Source organism: Cygnus olor, chromosome 29, assembly GCF_009769625.2.
Source record: "Cygnus olor isolate bCygOlo1 chromosome 29, bCygOlo1.pri.v2, whole genome shotgun sequence".
Lineage (NCBI taxonomy): Eukaryota > Metazoa > Chordata > Aves > Anseriformes > Anatidae > Cygnus > Cygnus olor.
The window spans coordinates 1,590,326-1,603,401 of NC_049197.1; the positions used below are offsets into that span (position 1 = coordinate 1,590,326).

General features: G+C 67.2%; 1 protein-coding gene across 3 annotated transcripts; it reads right to left on the minus strand.

Annotated features, from left to right (window-relative positions):
* Window positions 1-277: 277 nt before the first annotated feature.
* Window positions 278-11,333, minus strand: PCBP2 (poly(rC) binding protein 2). Of its 3 annotated transcripts, none has more exons than XM_040539404.1 (13): window positions 11,150-11,333; window positions 8,715-8,830; window positions 8,248-8,271; window positions 8,099-8,131; window positions 7,676-7,792; window positions 6,122-6,253; window positions 5,320-5,448; window positions 4,818-4,892; window positions 2,936-3,022; window positions 2,600-2,676; window positions 2,288-2,347; window positions 1,518-1,559; window positions 278-403 (listed from the first exon to the last, which is right to left on the minus strand). In XM_040539404.1, exons 2-13 carry the CDS (start codon window positions 8,781-8,783, stop codon window positions 400-402), a joined length of 849 nt encoding a protein of 282 aa, XP_040395338.1. In that variant the 5' UTR covers window positions 8,784-8,830; window positions 11,150-11,333; the 3' UTR covers window positions 278-399. The 3 variants fall into 3 exon arrangements, with proteins under 3 accessions (XP_040395338.1, XP_040395339.1, XP_040395341.1); XM_040539405.1 differs by having other exon boundaries at window positions 2,288-2,341; window positions 11,150-11,329; XM_040539407.1 differs by lacking the exon at window positions 2,288-2,347 and having other exon boundaries at window positions 11,150-11,332.
* Between the last annotated feature and the right edge of the window lie 1,743 nt (window positions 11,334-13,076).

Below are 13,076 nucleotides of genomic sequence, written 5' to 3' on the forward strand. Positions count from 1 at the left end.
AGAGAGGGTGCCGCAGGCCGGGCTCGGCTCCCGGGGCGCCGGCGGAGCCGTAGGAGGACGGGGTGCGGAGGAAGGAAAGCAGCACGGAGGCCCCTGCCTGCTCCCTGCCTGCTCCCTGCGTGTCCTGCCCTCCGCGGCCCGACCCCGGAGGCGTCGCGACAAAAACCGTTACCTGGGGTTTGGTTTTTCGTTTGTTTGTGGGTTTTTTTTTTTGTTTTGTTTCGTTTTTGAGAGCCCCAAGCAGAGGCCCCGCTAGAAGGGAGCCAAGCTCCCGGGCCGGCCTTCGGCGCGCGCTAGCGTGAGGAGGAGGAGGAGGAGGAGTTTCCGTACCACTGAATCCAGTGTTGCCATGAGACATTGGAAAGTGTGACTGTTGCATTGCCAACTGGTGCAGCTTGGTCAGCTAGAGGGGAGAGAAAAGAGAGGAGAAAAAAAAAAAAGGCTGCTGTTAGCCACCGCCCCAGCCCAGCGGGGCCGGGACTCGCAGCGGGCACCGAGGCGGCGTCCCCGTCCCCCCCCCCCCACGGCTGGGAGCGGGCTGGGGGCTGCGCCCACCCCTCATTTTCCCCCCTCCCCGAGGAGCTGCGAGAGGAGCTGGGGGAGCTGAGCAGAGCGGAGCAGGAGGGCCGAGGCGTGCTCGCACCACACCATGCGGGGAGGGCAGAGGGATGCGATGGAAGGGGGGGGCGGGATGGAGCCTGGAGCCACGACGCAGCCCCGAGCCCGGCTTCCTCCTGGCTCCCCTCCTGGCCTGGCAGGACGCCCCCCTCATCATAGCCCCCCCCCATCAGAGCCCACCCCCCCATTAAAGCCCCCCCCCCCCTCGCCGCTCTAAGGCTGCCACAGGACCCCCGCCAAGCCTGCAACGAGCCCGAGGGACGAGCGCAACGTCAGAGGTCCCCAAAGAAGCTGGGGCAGCACCCAAAGGTGCGGGGGAGGCCACCCAGACCGTCAGCCCCATCCCCAGCAGCCCCCCCACAGGCTGGCAGCAGCCTGGGGTGGGCCAGATCCATGCCCCCCCCCCCCTCGCTACCACCTGCGGCCAGCCGTCCCCTGCCCCGGGAGAGCCACGGTGACAGCGAGGCCTGTCGCCGTCATGCGCTGTGGGTTTGGTTTTTTTTTTAATTTTGTTTTTGTTTTCCCCCTTGGGGGGCTCGGTGCCAAATTCGGGAGGGGAGGGAAAGCCGGAGCTCGTGTGAAATGCCAAGCCGGGGAGAGAGGTGTGGGGGGGGAGAGGAAAAAAAGAGGAGGGGAGCGTCAGAGAGAAGAGGGAGGAGGAGGAAGAGGAGAGCTCTGAGACCAGGTGAAGCTGGCTGCAGGAGGGCGAGCTGAGGGGGGGGAGGCGAGTTTTTTTTTGGGGGGTGGGGGGGGGGGGAGAGTTCGGATCGGGGCGAGTTTTCAGGCCGAGCTGACAAAGCGGGGAGAAAAATTTCGGAAGGCGGGGGTGGGGGGGTGGGTGGGTGGGGGGGGGAAAAGAGGGTGGATTTCAAGACAAGAAGTTGTAAACAAAAACTTACATCTGGCTGTGGAATGGCATACTGTCCTTGAATGGTATAGGCCTACAAAAGGAGGAAAAGAGTCCTATTAACGACCATCGGACAGCCACCCAGGGGCAGATCTCAGCTAGCCAGGAAGGCAGAGAGCCACGTGGAGAGTTCTCCGGGGCGAGGGAAGTGGGGCAGGAGAGGCAGGGGACGGACAGTGCTGTACCAAGCAGTCTCTAGACGGGGTCGGGGAGGGGGGCGGGGGGGAAAAATAATAATAATAAAAAAAAAAAATCGCTCGAATTGGCCTTAGGTGGCGGTTGCGGGGAGGGGAGTGGACAGGATGGCGCCGTCCCCCCCCCCAAAAAAAAAAAAAGAAAGAAAAAGGTGGCAGACGAACGGAACGGCTGGGATCTTGATGGAAGATGTATGGTGTGGTGGAGTCCGACACTGCTCCTAGCCCTGCGCCCCCCGCCTCGCCGACAGGGGAGGGTCTCCAGCGCCCGCCAGCCCTGCTAGCTCCCGGCCCCGTCCTTCCCCGGCCCCAGCATCGCCCCCCCCAACCCCCACCCCCCTCCACCCCCCCAAAAAAAAAAAAAACACAGTCCCGCTGCGAGTCCTCTCGTCACTCCGCACGCCTAGGAAAAAACGTCGCCGGGCCAAGCTAGAGGTTAAGTGCCGGAGCTGGCTACCGCTGCTAGAGACGAGGCAAAGAATCGGGGGGGGGGCTGGGGGGGGGGGCGGCTCAAGGCAAAAGAGAGGCGCTCGGGGTCGTGGGGGGGGGTGGGGGCTGAGTGCCTGACCTGCCAATTCCATGCCTCGAGGTTAGGGGGACAGCCACGGCCCGCCGAGTCCTCCTGCAGCTACCCAGAAAGGGCGAGTCACTGGCTGGGGGCCTGGCTGGCTAAGGTTGGGGGGGGGGGGGGGGGGGGGGGGGTTTTTTTTGGGGGGGGGGGGGGGGGGGGGGGTGGGGGGGCGGGGGGGGGGGTTTGGGGGGAGGGGGCGGGGGGCCGGGCAAAAAAAAAAGGGGGGTGGGGGGCCGGGCAAAAAAAAAAGGGGGGTGGGGGGCGGGGGGTTGGGAGAGGCAGGGGGGAGAGGGGGGTACACAGCCTCACTTCCAGGTCACCGGAAGAACTGCAGCCCAGGCTGGAATTGGCCCAAGTTCGTTGCCATGCAGTGGCTGCCGGGTGGCCTGCGTGAGGAGAGGTTTGGTGGGCTCAGCGTCCAGTTCCCACGTGGACAGGAGTCCACAGCACAAAAAGCCACCGGGAGGGGGGGGTTTGCTCCGTGGTTTGTTTGTTTTTATCATCATCATCATCATCGTTATTTTGTCCTTTTTTTTTTTTTTTTTTTTTTTGGCGGGGACAGGGACGGGGAAAATGCCACCCTTGTTGGCAGTCTCAGAGAGGCCAAGGATTGAACGGGCCGTGGAGACTGAACTCCCCTCTCACCTCCTGAGGTGGTCCCTCCAAGTCAGAGTTGAGGCACATGGATGGGGCGGTGTGGGGGTAGCTCGCACTGCCGCTGCTGTACCTGTCCTGTGGATAAATTAGAGGACTTCAGTCTCCAGGGCTGGCAATCCGAAACCTTCCGCTAACACCAAAAATAAAAAAAAAGTCACCGTCGCCCCCGTCGGCTCTCGCTTTCGGAGGTGGGGGGGGGGGGGGCCGACCCTGCTCTACGCACGGCCCTGAGCTGCGGGGACAGAGCGCGACCCCAGGCGGGCTGGCCCCGGGCCGGGGGGGGGGGTGGAAGACAAGGGGGGGGGTGGAGGGGGGGCGGAAAAAAAAAGGGGAAGGGGAAGGGAAGAGATGCGTGGCCGGCGGGAGCCTGCTCCTCACTGCTCTAAGGGGGAACGGCAGCCGGCTCCCGTGCTGGGGGGGAGGAAAGGGGGGGGCCGCACGGCAGAGCCCCCGCCGCCCCCCCCCCCCCCCCGGCAGCAAAGGGCACCGGGTGGGGGGGCGGTGGGGGGGGCGATGCCCGGCGCTCCCCCTCGCCGGGCACAGAGCGGCAGGAGAAGCTGTCGGAAAGAGGGGGGGCTGACGAGGAAGAGGAGGAGGGGGGGAAGGAAGAGGCAGGGAGGGCGAGGGGGGGGGGGGCGCCGAGGTGAGGGGGTGGTGTGAGGGGGGGGGGAAGACGGCAGCAGCTCCGTCCCCGGCTGAGCGTGGCACGCAGAGGCCCGGCTCCAAGGGGGAGGGGGGAGGGGGGCGCCGTGGGCAGCCCCCCCCCTACGGAGCTGGCTGCAGTCCCCACCCCCCACCCCCCCAGCACCCCCCCACCCCGCGGCCACAGCGCTGGATCCGGCCCGCGTGGCCGTGGCTCTGCCCTAGCAGGACCCTCGGGGCTGGCAGCAAGGGGGGGGGGGGGGCGCACTCCAGGCTCTACCCCCCCCCACTCCCCCCCCATCCCATCCCAACCTCATCGTGCCCCCAACCCTGGGGGGGGCCCTCCCTGGCAGCGCGGAGGCAGCGGATGCGTCTGCGAGTCGCCCTGGTGCTCCAAGCGGTGCGGCAGCCCCGGGAGCCGTGACCCCAATCCCCCCCCCCACCCCCAAAAAAAACCCTCCTGTCTCGCCCAGCGGGGACCAGCGCGTCCCCAAAGGGCTGGGGGGGTGGGGGTGGGACTCGGGGCTTTCCAGCAGGGTCCCGAGGGGGCCCTGTCGCCTGTGACGGCAGCGCCGGGGCTCACGGCCAGGGGGTGGCACGGGGCAGCCCCCCCCCCCTCCGAGGAGCAAGCGGCTCCCCCGGGATCGGCGCAGGAGGGGCTGGATCCCCCCTCCCCTGGCGGCTACGCCCCTACCTGGCGCCCTCCCCCTCGTCAGGACGAGGCCTTTCAGCTCCCCCAACCCCGCCCCCAAGGCACGGGGCGCCCTAAAAGCCAGCCCCGGAGAGCACAGAAACCCCCCCCCCCCCTCCAGGCTCTGGGGGGGCATCACCCACACGGGGCACACGGAGCCCTCAGAGCCCCCACCGAGGCGGGGGGGGGCGGGGCACAGACCAGAACCGGCCGCTGCTCGTCCCGGCCCGATCCCATCCCCAGCCACCACCACGCCAGGACTTGGCCCAGGGGCTCCAGGACGGTTTTGCCAGCACCCCCCCCCCCAAAACACTTCCCCCAAATCTGCCCCCCACGCCCCCCCCCCCCCCACCTCTGCCCTCCTGCGCCCCGCAGCTCAGCGGGGAAGGCTCGGAGCAGGGCTCGGGGAGGCCCCGAGGCAGCGGCGCGGGCGGCAAGGCACGCGGAGCGGCTGAGGCGCGCCGACGGCCCCCTACAGGCGCCCCCCCCACGCCCCCCACCCCTCCCCGCACCCCGAGAGCAGAGGAGAGGCCTTACCTGACCGCCTGCAAAGATGACGGGAGAGCTGGATGGCTTGGGCCGGTACGGGATGGTGACGCCCTTCGGGGGAGACTGGGTGACAGGCGGAGAAGGCAGGTTAGGCACCGAGCGCCGCCGGCGCCAGCCACACACCCCCCCCCCCTGCCTCCCCGCAACCCCTCGGGACCACGCAGAGCCTCGAGGGCCGCGAAATAATCTTATTTCCACCCCCCCCCCCACTCCCTTTCCAAGCAGGGAGCACGTGAGGGAGGCTCGGGGCACGGTGCTGGAGCGGCAGGACGGTGCCGCTCGGCGTCCCCACGCGGGACAGAGCCGCGAGCGGCGCTGCTGGCGGGCAGCAGCTCGCGAGGACCGGGCTCGAGCCCGCTTTAAGGGGCTCCGAGGTGCACATTTTAACCCCCAACCCCCCCCCTTATCCCTCCAGCAGCCTCCTCTCCGCCCTCGGGGACGGGGGTGGGGGGTTTCCGTCAGCCTGGAGGGGGCAGCGGGATATCCCTACCTCCAGCATGACGACGCAGATCTGTTTGACGCACTCGATGATGGACTGTGGGATCCCGGCGATGGTGATGGCTCGCTCGGTCGAGTTGGGCAGCATGTCCCCCGCCACCTGGACCTGCGCCCCCGTGCTCTGCAAAAAAAAACAAAAATGTGTCGCGGTAAAAAAAAAGAAATAAAAATAGCCGGGGAGAGCCGGGCATGGCGCTGAGCTCACCGCGTCCGGCGGCCTCGTGGCCGAGTTATACATAGCCCCCCCCCCGCCCTTCTCCCCCAAAATAAAGCCCGTTAATCCCAGCTGGAAATAATTCGGTCGGAGGAGGAGGAGGAACCGGGCGGGAGCCTCTCCCCAGGACCCGAGTCGAGCCCAGCCCTGCCGCAGGCAGAGCCGGGCAGGGTTAATCCCGGTGGCAGGTCAGCAGCACCCGGCGCTAAGCGGCATTACGTGCCTTCCCCCGGGGGGGGGGGGGGGGGAAGATGAGGGGGGGGCTTGGCAGGCCGATGGCACGCAGCCCCCCCCCCACCACCAGCTGGGAAAAGGGCCTGGAGAGGGGGGAATTTAGAGCTGGGGGGGGGGGGGAAGGCAGGAACCCAAGCGTCCAGCTCCGAGGGGCGCTGCCAGGAAGCGGAGGCTGTGCCCCGAGTCTCAGTTTCACGAGCGCTAAAAATACCGGGAGCTCTTCACAAAGGCCAAGCGACGCCGCCTGCCTCTGCGCTGCCGCCCCGGGGGGGGGGGGGGCCGACGCGAAGATTTTCCCCCTCAAAACGCCCCCCCCCACCCCCCCCAGAAGGGGGCCAGCACCTACCTCTCGGATCTCTTTGATCTTGCAGCCTCCTTTGCCAATGAGGGAGCCGCACTGGCTGGCGGGTACCACGAGCCGGAGAGTGACCGGGGGCCGGCTGGCAGCCGTGCTGTTGGTCATGGAGCTGCTGATGTCCTGCGAGGAAGAGGAGGCGCTCAGAGGGGCCGGCCGGGCTCGGGACCCTCGCCGGAGGGCCGGGGAGGACGGAGCTGAGAGGGGCAAGCTGGGTCAAAGCGCCCCCGGGTGCTCCCCGGGCCCGTTTCCCGGGGATTTTGTTAGCTGTGGAATCGCCACAGCCACGTTTTTGGGCTGGGCACAGGCAGATGAACCCCTTCGCTTGCTGCGTCTGTGAAAACGCGGGGTTTTTAACCGCCGCTGAGGTTTTTAGCCACCAGAGAGGTCGGCCACAGCCGAGTGGCGACCAGCTGCGCTGAAGGGACGCGGGGCTGGGGGCTCGGAGCCCCCCTGCAGACAGCTCCTGGTTTATCTCGGAGCCTCCCCCGTAACGAGGAGGAGTAACGAGGGTGAGGGCAGGAGCAGCCGGGGGAAAACGAGCCCGGCGCAGAGAGCAGCAGCCGTGGGTGCAGGGGGAGGGGAGGCCGGGAGGGCCGAGCTGACCTACTAAAGGAAAAGCCGAGCGGCGGCAGCGAGAGCCGCGCCTGGACGGGGCTGAGCCCGCGGGAGGGCTCCCGGGACACGGCAGCAGCTCAGGGCTCAGAAATCTTTGGTATCCAGCCGAGCGGGGGGGCTGGGGGGGGGGTCGGGGACATCTGCCAGCATCAGGCCGCCTCCTCCAAGGAGGGGCCCCAAATTAAAAAGGGGATGAGGGCACTGGGCGTCGCGCCCCACAAGAGAGGGGAGAGGCAAGGAGCCGTACCCGCAGCAGGCGAGGGCAGCTCCCCCCTCCCAAAGGCCGTGGAGAAGCCCAAAAGCTCCTCACACCGCAGCCCTCAAGGGCTTTAACGCCCGCAGCCGGGATTTGGGCTCCCTGGGACCAGCACCCCCCACTCAACCTGCGGTTCCACGGGAGCGGGGCAGGATGCGGCTCCTCCTTCAGCGCCGCGGCACCCCCAGGGCCCTCCTCAGCAGGGCCGGAGGCGAAGCTGAGCCCCCACCGCACCCCGAGGCGGGCGGGGAGGCAGCAGGGCAGTCCAGGAGAACAAAGCAAGCAAGGCTCCAAAGCCCTGCTCAGTCTGAAGCCATCTCACCGGTGGCCGCGGGGCGTTTTCAAGCCCCACAAGTCCCCGCGGGGCCCCGAGGCTCGGCCAGCAGGCACTTAAGGACAGCGAGCAGGCAGGAGGGAAGCGCCGCTGCCTGTACCCTGCACCCTGCACCCTGACCCCACGCGGGGCAGGGCAAAGATTCGCCTCGGCCGGGCCAACGCCCCCAGCCCGCGCGGAACAGAGCCCGGACACCGCCCCCCCCCTCCAAAAAAAGCTTCCCCTCGTGCTCCCGGCCCCCCAGGAGCTGCAGGGGGGGGGCAGAGCCAGCCCTGCCCGGCGTCTTCACGGGGAGAAACCCATGCAGGAAGGCGGTGAAGGGACGGCCGCGACGCACCTCTTCCAGTTTGTCGATGATCATCGCAAAAGCTTTGAAGATGGCGTTGGTGGGGCCGGCGAGGGTGATGATCCGCTCGGGGCAGTTCCCTTCTGAGATGTTGATGCGAGCGCCGCTCTGCGGGGAAGGAGAAGGAGGAAAAAACAAAACAAAACAAACAAACAAAAAAAAAAACAACAGAAATTAAAAACAAAACTAACGGAACCACGGGGGCGCCAGCGCCGAGCCCCGGCCCTCCCCCCGGCGCGGGGCAGCCATCTTAGCCTCGCCGCCTCCCTGCCCCGCCAGGACTACAACTCCCAGCATGCCCCGCGCCCGCCGCCGGCTCCATCTGCTGCCGGGGACGCGCGCCGGAAAATTCCTTTCAAGGCCGCCGCCGCCGCGGCCCCCCCGGCCCCCCCCCCCCCCGGCCCCGGCGCTCACCTCCTCGCGCATTTTCTTCACCGACTCCCCTTTCTGCAGGAGGGAGAGAAGGGAGAGGGGTTAGCGCGGCTGTTTTGGGGGAGAAAAGGGCAAAAAGAGGAGTTGGGGGAGGGGGGGGGTCGGGGGGGGGGGGTTTGCTGCTCGCTTACCTTCCCGATGATGCTCCCGACCTCCTGGGGGGGGGAACAAAAGCAGCGTTAGGAGCGCTCGGGGGGGGAGGGGGGGGGGGAATAAAACATCCCCGAGAGCACAAAGTCTCATTTTGGGGGGGGGGGGGGGCAGCCCCCGCCTCGCAGCCCACGCGGGGCTCATTTCGGGGCCCCCAGCACCACCCGCAGCCAACCCCCCCCCCCCCCCCCCGTACACCGGCTCCCCCCCGCCCCCCCCCCGCGGTTATTTTTATTGCCGCGCTCTCGGAGCGCTGCCGCGGCCGTCACGAGCTGCCCGAGGCCCGGCCGGGTGCCAAGGAGCGCATTCCTCGCCTAATGGCGGCAGCGCCGAGGCCGGCGGGGAGCCGCGGGAGCGGGGCCGGCGGGGTTTCGCCCCCCCCCCCCACCACCACCACCACCAGCGGGGTTTCGGGGGGCGGGGGGGTGGGTTTCGGGGGGCGCCGTACCTTTCCGTGCATGAGTAGCCGGATGGTGAGCGTGACATTTAATCCACCTTCAATGACGCCGGTGTCCATCTTGGGCTGCGGAGGGTCGGGCTGCGGCGGCGGCGGGGCAGCGGGAGCTGGGGGGGGGGGAGAGAAGGGTCGGCTCTGAGGCGCCCCGGCCATTTCAGGCCCCGTCCCGAAGAGATTCGAGCCCCTGAGTTCGTTTCTCTCCTCGCCCCCGGCGCTTTTTAGGGCCCGTTCCCCTCCCCAAGGTGCCTGGGAGAGGAGGGCCGTGGGGGGCAGAGCCCCAGCAGGCTGCTCCTTGCCCCCACGGGGGGGGGGGAGGGGGTTGAGGCCAGGTGCTGCGCCCCCACCTGCCCCCCCAAGGGCCACCCTCGCTCGTCCTCCGCTTTGGAGGCTTCTCCTGCAGCCCCGGGACTTGCCCCGACTCGAAGCCTCCGCACCTCAACCCGGAGAGGGGCTCCCCCCTGCAGCCACGGCCCCGCTTCCCTCCGGTTTAACCCGCTGGGGGTTAAAACAAAACAAAAAAAGAGAAAAACTAAAAAGAAAAAAAAAAAAAATATCCCTTCTCCGGGCTGCGGGAGGTGCTGAGTGGCCTCTGGGGCCGGCTCCCAGCCGATTTCCTCCAGGCAGACAAGGCCACGCGAGCGCCCGGTCGGGTTTCAAACAACCTGCGACCGGAGCAGTTGCAGAACAGCGCGGCGGGGCTCAGCAAACCGCCCAAAAAAACTCTTCCCCCCCGCCCCCAAAAAAAATAAAACCCAACCAACTGAACCAAATAAACCCCGTTTCGGCTGCTCTCCGCTTCCGTCGGCGCCTCAAAGTTTAACCAAGCCCGGGGAAGGAAAAAAAAAAAAAAAAAAAAAGAGCTGGGCAGAGAGCGGGGCGGGGGGGATTAATCCTGCGGGGGCCGTGCCAAGCTCTGGGGCAACGCTCTTTTAGGGAAAAATCACTGGAACCGGCGATTTTCACCGAAGCGACTCCTTTTGGCCCCACAAAACTTGGCACTGGATCAGCCCCGAGCCTCGCTGGGGAAGCGGGGCTGGGACCGGAGAGCCCCGAGCCCGGGGGGGGGGGGGGGGGTGAGTTTGAGCAGTTGGGGGGCTCCCCCAAAAAAAGGAGGGGATTCCCCCAAAGAGGGGGAAATTCCCCCCCAAAAAGGGGGGGGGGCTCCCCCAGAAAGGGGAGAGACTCCCCCCCCCCCCCCCAAAAAAAAAAAAAAAAAGGGGAGCCTCGCTGGGCCGCAGCCCTGCTCCTCCTCCTCCCGGCAGCCGCTCGGCCGCCTTCGTTAGCGCTAATTACTAATTAGCCGGCCCAGCAGCCGTCCTGCCGGTCCAACGAGCCGCGGCCGGTCCGGCCCGCGTCCGTGGGGACAAAAAGCTGCAGGCGGATGCCGGGGGGGCCCCAAGCCCGGGGGGGGGGGGGGAAGCCCCCGAGCCCAGGGGGGGGCCCTGCTGGGAAAACTTCCCCCAAACTTCTCCTCGGCCCCGGGCAGGGCACGTGGGGGCCGGATCCTGCTCCCAGGTTGGGGCTGGTTTTTTTGGGGGGGGGGAGAATCGGGACTGGGGGTGCTGGGGAGGGGAATGGGGGCTGGGGGGGGTGGTCCCCATGGGGGGGGGGAGCAGAGATCCCAGCGGGGGGGGGTAAAAACAACCGGGGGGAGGCCCGGGGGAAACCGGGGGGGGGGCTGGGAGCGAGGCTCGAACCCAAAAGGGGGGTCCCGGGGAGCCCCCCCCCCGGGGGGGAAACCGGGGCTCGGGGCTGGGCCCGAACGGGGGGGGGGTGGGGCGGGGGGGCACAGGGCTCCGCTCCCTCCCCCCCCCCCCCGTAGCAGCGCCTCCGGCCCGGATCCTTAAAAAAAACAAAAAAAATAAAAAGGAGGGGAAAAAAAAAAGAAAGAGGAAACTAGGCGAAAAAAAAAAAAGGGAAACTAGTAAAAAAACGGGAAACCGGCCGAAAAAAACACGTTAAAAAACAACGAAAACGGTTAAAAAACGAAAAAAAAAAAAGATAAGCTTCGGAAAAAAAATCGTTTAAAAAAAAAAAATATTAAAGTATAGATTTAAAATGTCCGCCCCCCCCCCCCCCCCCCCAGGGAAGAAAAAAAGGGGGGTGGGGGAGCTCCGGTAACCGGGGGGGTGGGGGAGGGGAAGGGGGGAGGGGCAGCCCCCCCCCGCGCACCGCGCGCGCAGGCCGCGGCCTAGGCCGCGAGTAGGCCTCGGGCAGGCCCCGGGCTGGCGGCGGGGCGCGGCCGGGCTCGGGCCGGGGCCGTGCGGGCAGGGGGCGCCACGCGAGGCCGCGGCTCGGCGGGCGGAGAGGGGAAAAGCGGGGGAGAAGCGGGGGAGAACCGGCGAGAAACGATCGTGACGGGGCGCGGAGGGGGAGGGGGGGGGTGGGTTAAAGGAGGGTGGGGGGGGGGGGGGTGCGGGGCCTACCTGGAGCGGCGGCGGCGGCGCCGGTAACGGGAGGAGGAGGAAGAGGAGGAGGAGGAGGAGGAGGAGGGGGGGAGGAGGGGAGGGAGGTGGGGGGGGAGAGGGAGCGGGCGGGACGGCGGCGGGCGGCGGGGGGGGGGGGCGGCGGCGGGCGGCGGCTGCTCCTGCTGCGGCGGCCGCGGCGGCTCTGGGCGGGGGCGGCGGGAGCGGCCGCTTTACGCCCGCCCCGACCCGGAAACGGCGGCGCGTAACCAGCGAGGCGAGCGGGGGAGGGGCTAGAGCGGCGCCACGCCCCGCCCCCTCCCCCCCCTCCCCCCCCCCTCCCGGGGTGGTGTCGGGCGCGGGGCTGAGCCCGCCCGGAGCATAGAGAGGAGGGGCCGGGGGGTAGAGAGGCACCGGGGGGGGGGGGGCAGCGCCGCGGGAGGGGGGGAGGGCTTGGGGGGGGGGGCAGGAAGGGGGGAATAAGGGAGGGGGCAATAAGGGGGGGCAGGAAGGGGGGCAATAAGGGGGGCAATAAGGAAAGGGGGGCAATAAGGGAGGGAGGGCAATAAAGAAGGGGGCAATAAGGGGGGCAAAAAGGGGGGTAATAAGGAAAGGGGGGACAATAAGGGGGGCAATAAAGAATGGGGGCAGTAAGGGGGGCAATAAGGGGGGGAGGGCAAAAAGGGGGCAATAAGGGGGGCAAAAAGGGGGTAATAAGGAAAGGGGGGCAATAAGGGGGGCAATAAAGAATGGGGGCAATAAGGGGGGCAATAAGGGGGGGAGGGCAAAAAGGGGGCAATAAGGGGGGCAAAAAAGGGGGTAATAAGGAAAGGGGGGCAATAAGGGGGTAATAAAGAATGGGGGCAATAAGGGGGGCAATAAGGGGGGGCACGAAGGGGAGGGGGGTAATAAAGGGGGGGGCAGTAAAGAAAGGGGGCAAGAAGGAGGGCAAGAAGAGGGGCAATAAAGAAAAGGGGGGCAATAAGGGGGGCAGGAAGGGGGGCAATAAAGAAAGGGGGCAATAATAGAGGGCAGCAAGGGGGGCAATAACAGGTGGGGGGCAAAAGGACAGGGGGGCAATGGGGGGGCAATAAGGGGGGGCAATAAAGAAAGGGGTGCAAAAAGGGGGGGCAATAACAGGTGGGGGGCAACAAGGACAGGTAATAATGGGAGGCAATAAGGGGGGGCAATAAGGGGCGGGGAGCAATAAGGGAGGGCAGTAGGGGTGGGCAATAAGGAAAGGGGGGCAAAAAAGGGGGGGCAGTAAAGAAAGGGGGCAAGAAGGGGGGCAATAGGGAGGGGGGCAAGAAGGGGTGCAAGAAGGGGGGACAGTAAAGGAAGGGGGGCAATAAGGGGGGGCAATAAGAGGTGGGGGGCAATAAGACAGGGCATTAAGGAGGGCAAGAAGGGGGGGCAATAAGAGGTGGGGGGTAATAATAGGGGGTCAGTGAGGGGGGCAATAAAGAAAGGGGGCAATAAGAGGGGGCAATAAGAGACGGGGGGCAATAAGGATGGGGGGGCAATAAGGGGTTGGGGGCAATAAAGTGTGGGGGACAATAACGGGGGGTACAATAAGGGGGGGGGCAACGGGCTGGGACAGCAAAGGGGGGGCAACGGGGAGCAGGAGGGGGAAGGGGCAATGGGGGGGGCAGTTTGGGGGCAGCTCCCCCCCCAACCCCCCCCCCCCATGGGGTCAGTGCACATGACCCCCCCCACCCCCCCCCCCCCGGCACAAAGGAGGCGCTGACACAATCTGGGGGGGTCCCAGGGCTTTATTGGGGGGCAGGGGGGGGCACCCACCGGCACCCCCCAACCCCAACCCCCTCCCCCCAGGGCCCCCCAGGCCCACAGGGGGAGGGGACGGGCATGGGAACGGGGACCTCATGGGCATGACGGGGCGCGGGGGGCACCCATGGGTGAGCGCGGGGGTCGAGGGGGGGGTCGGGGG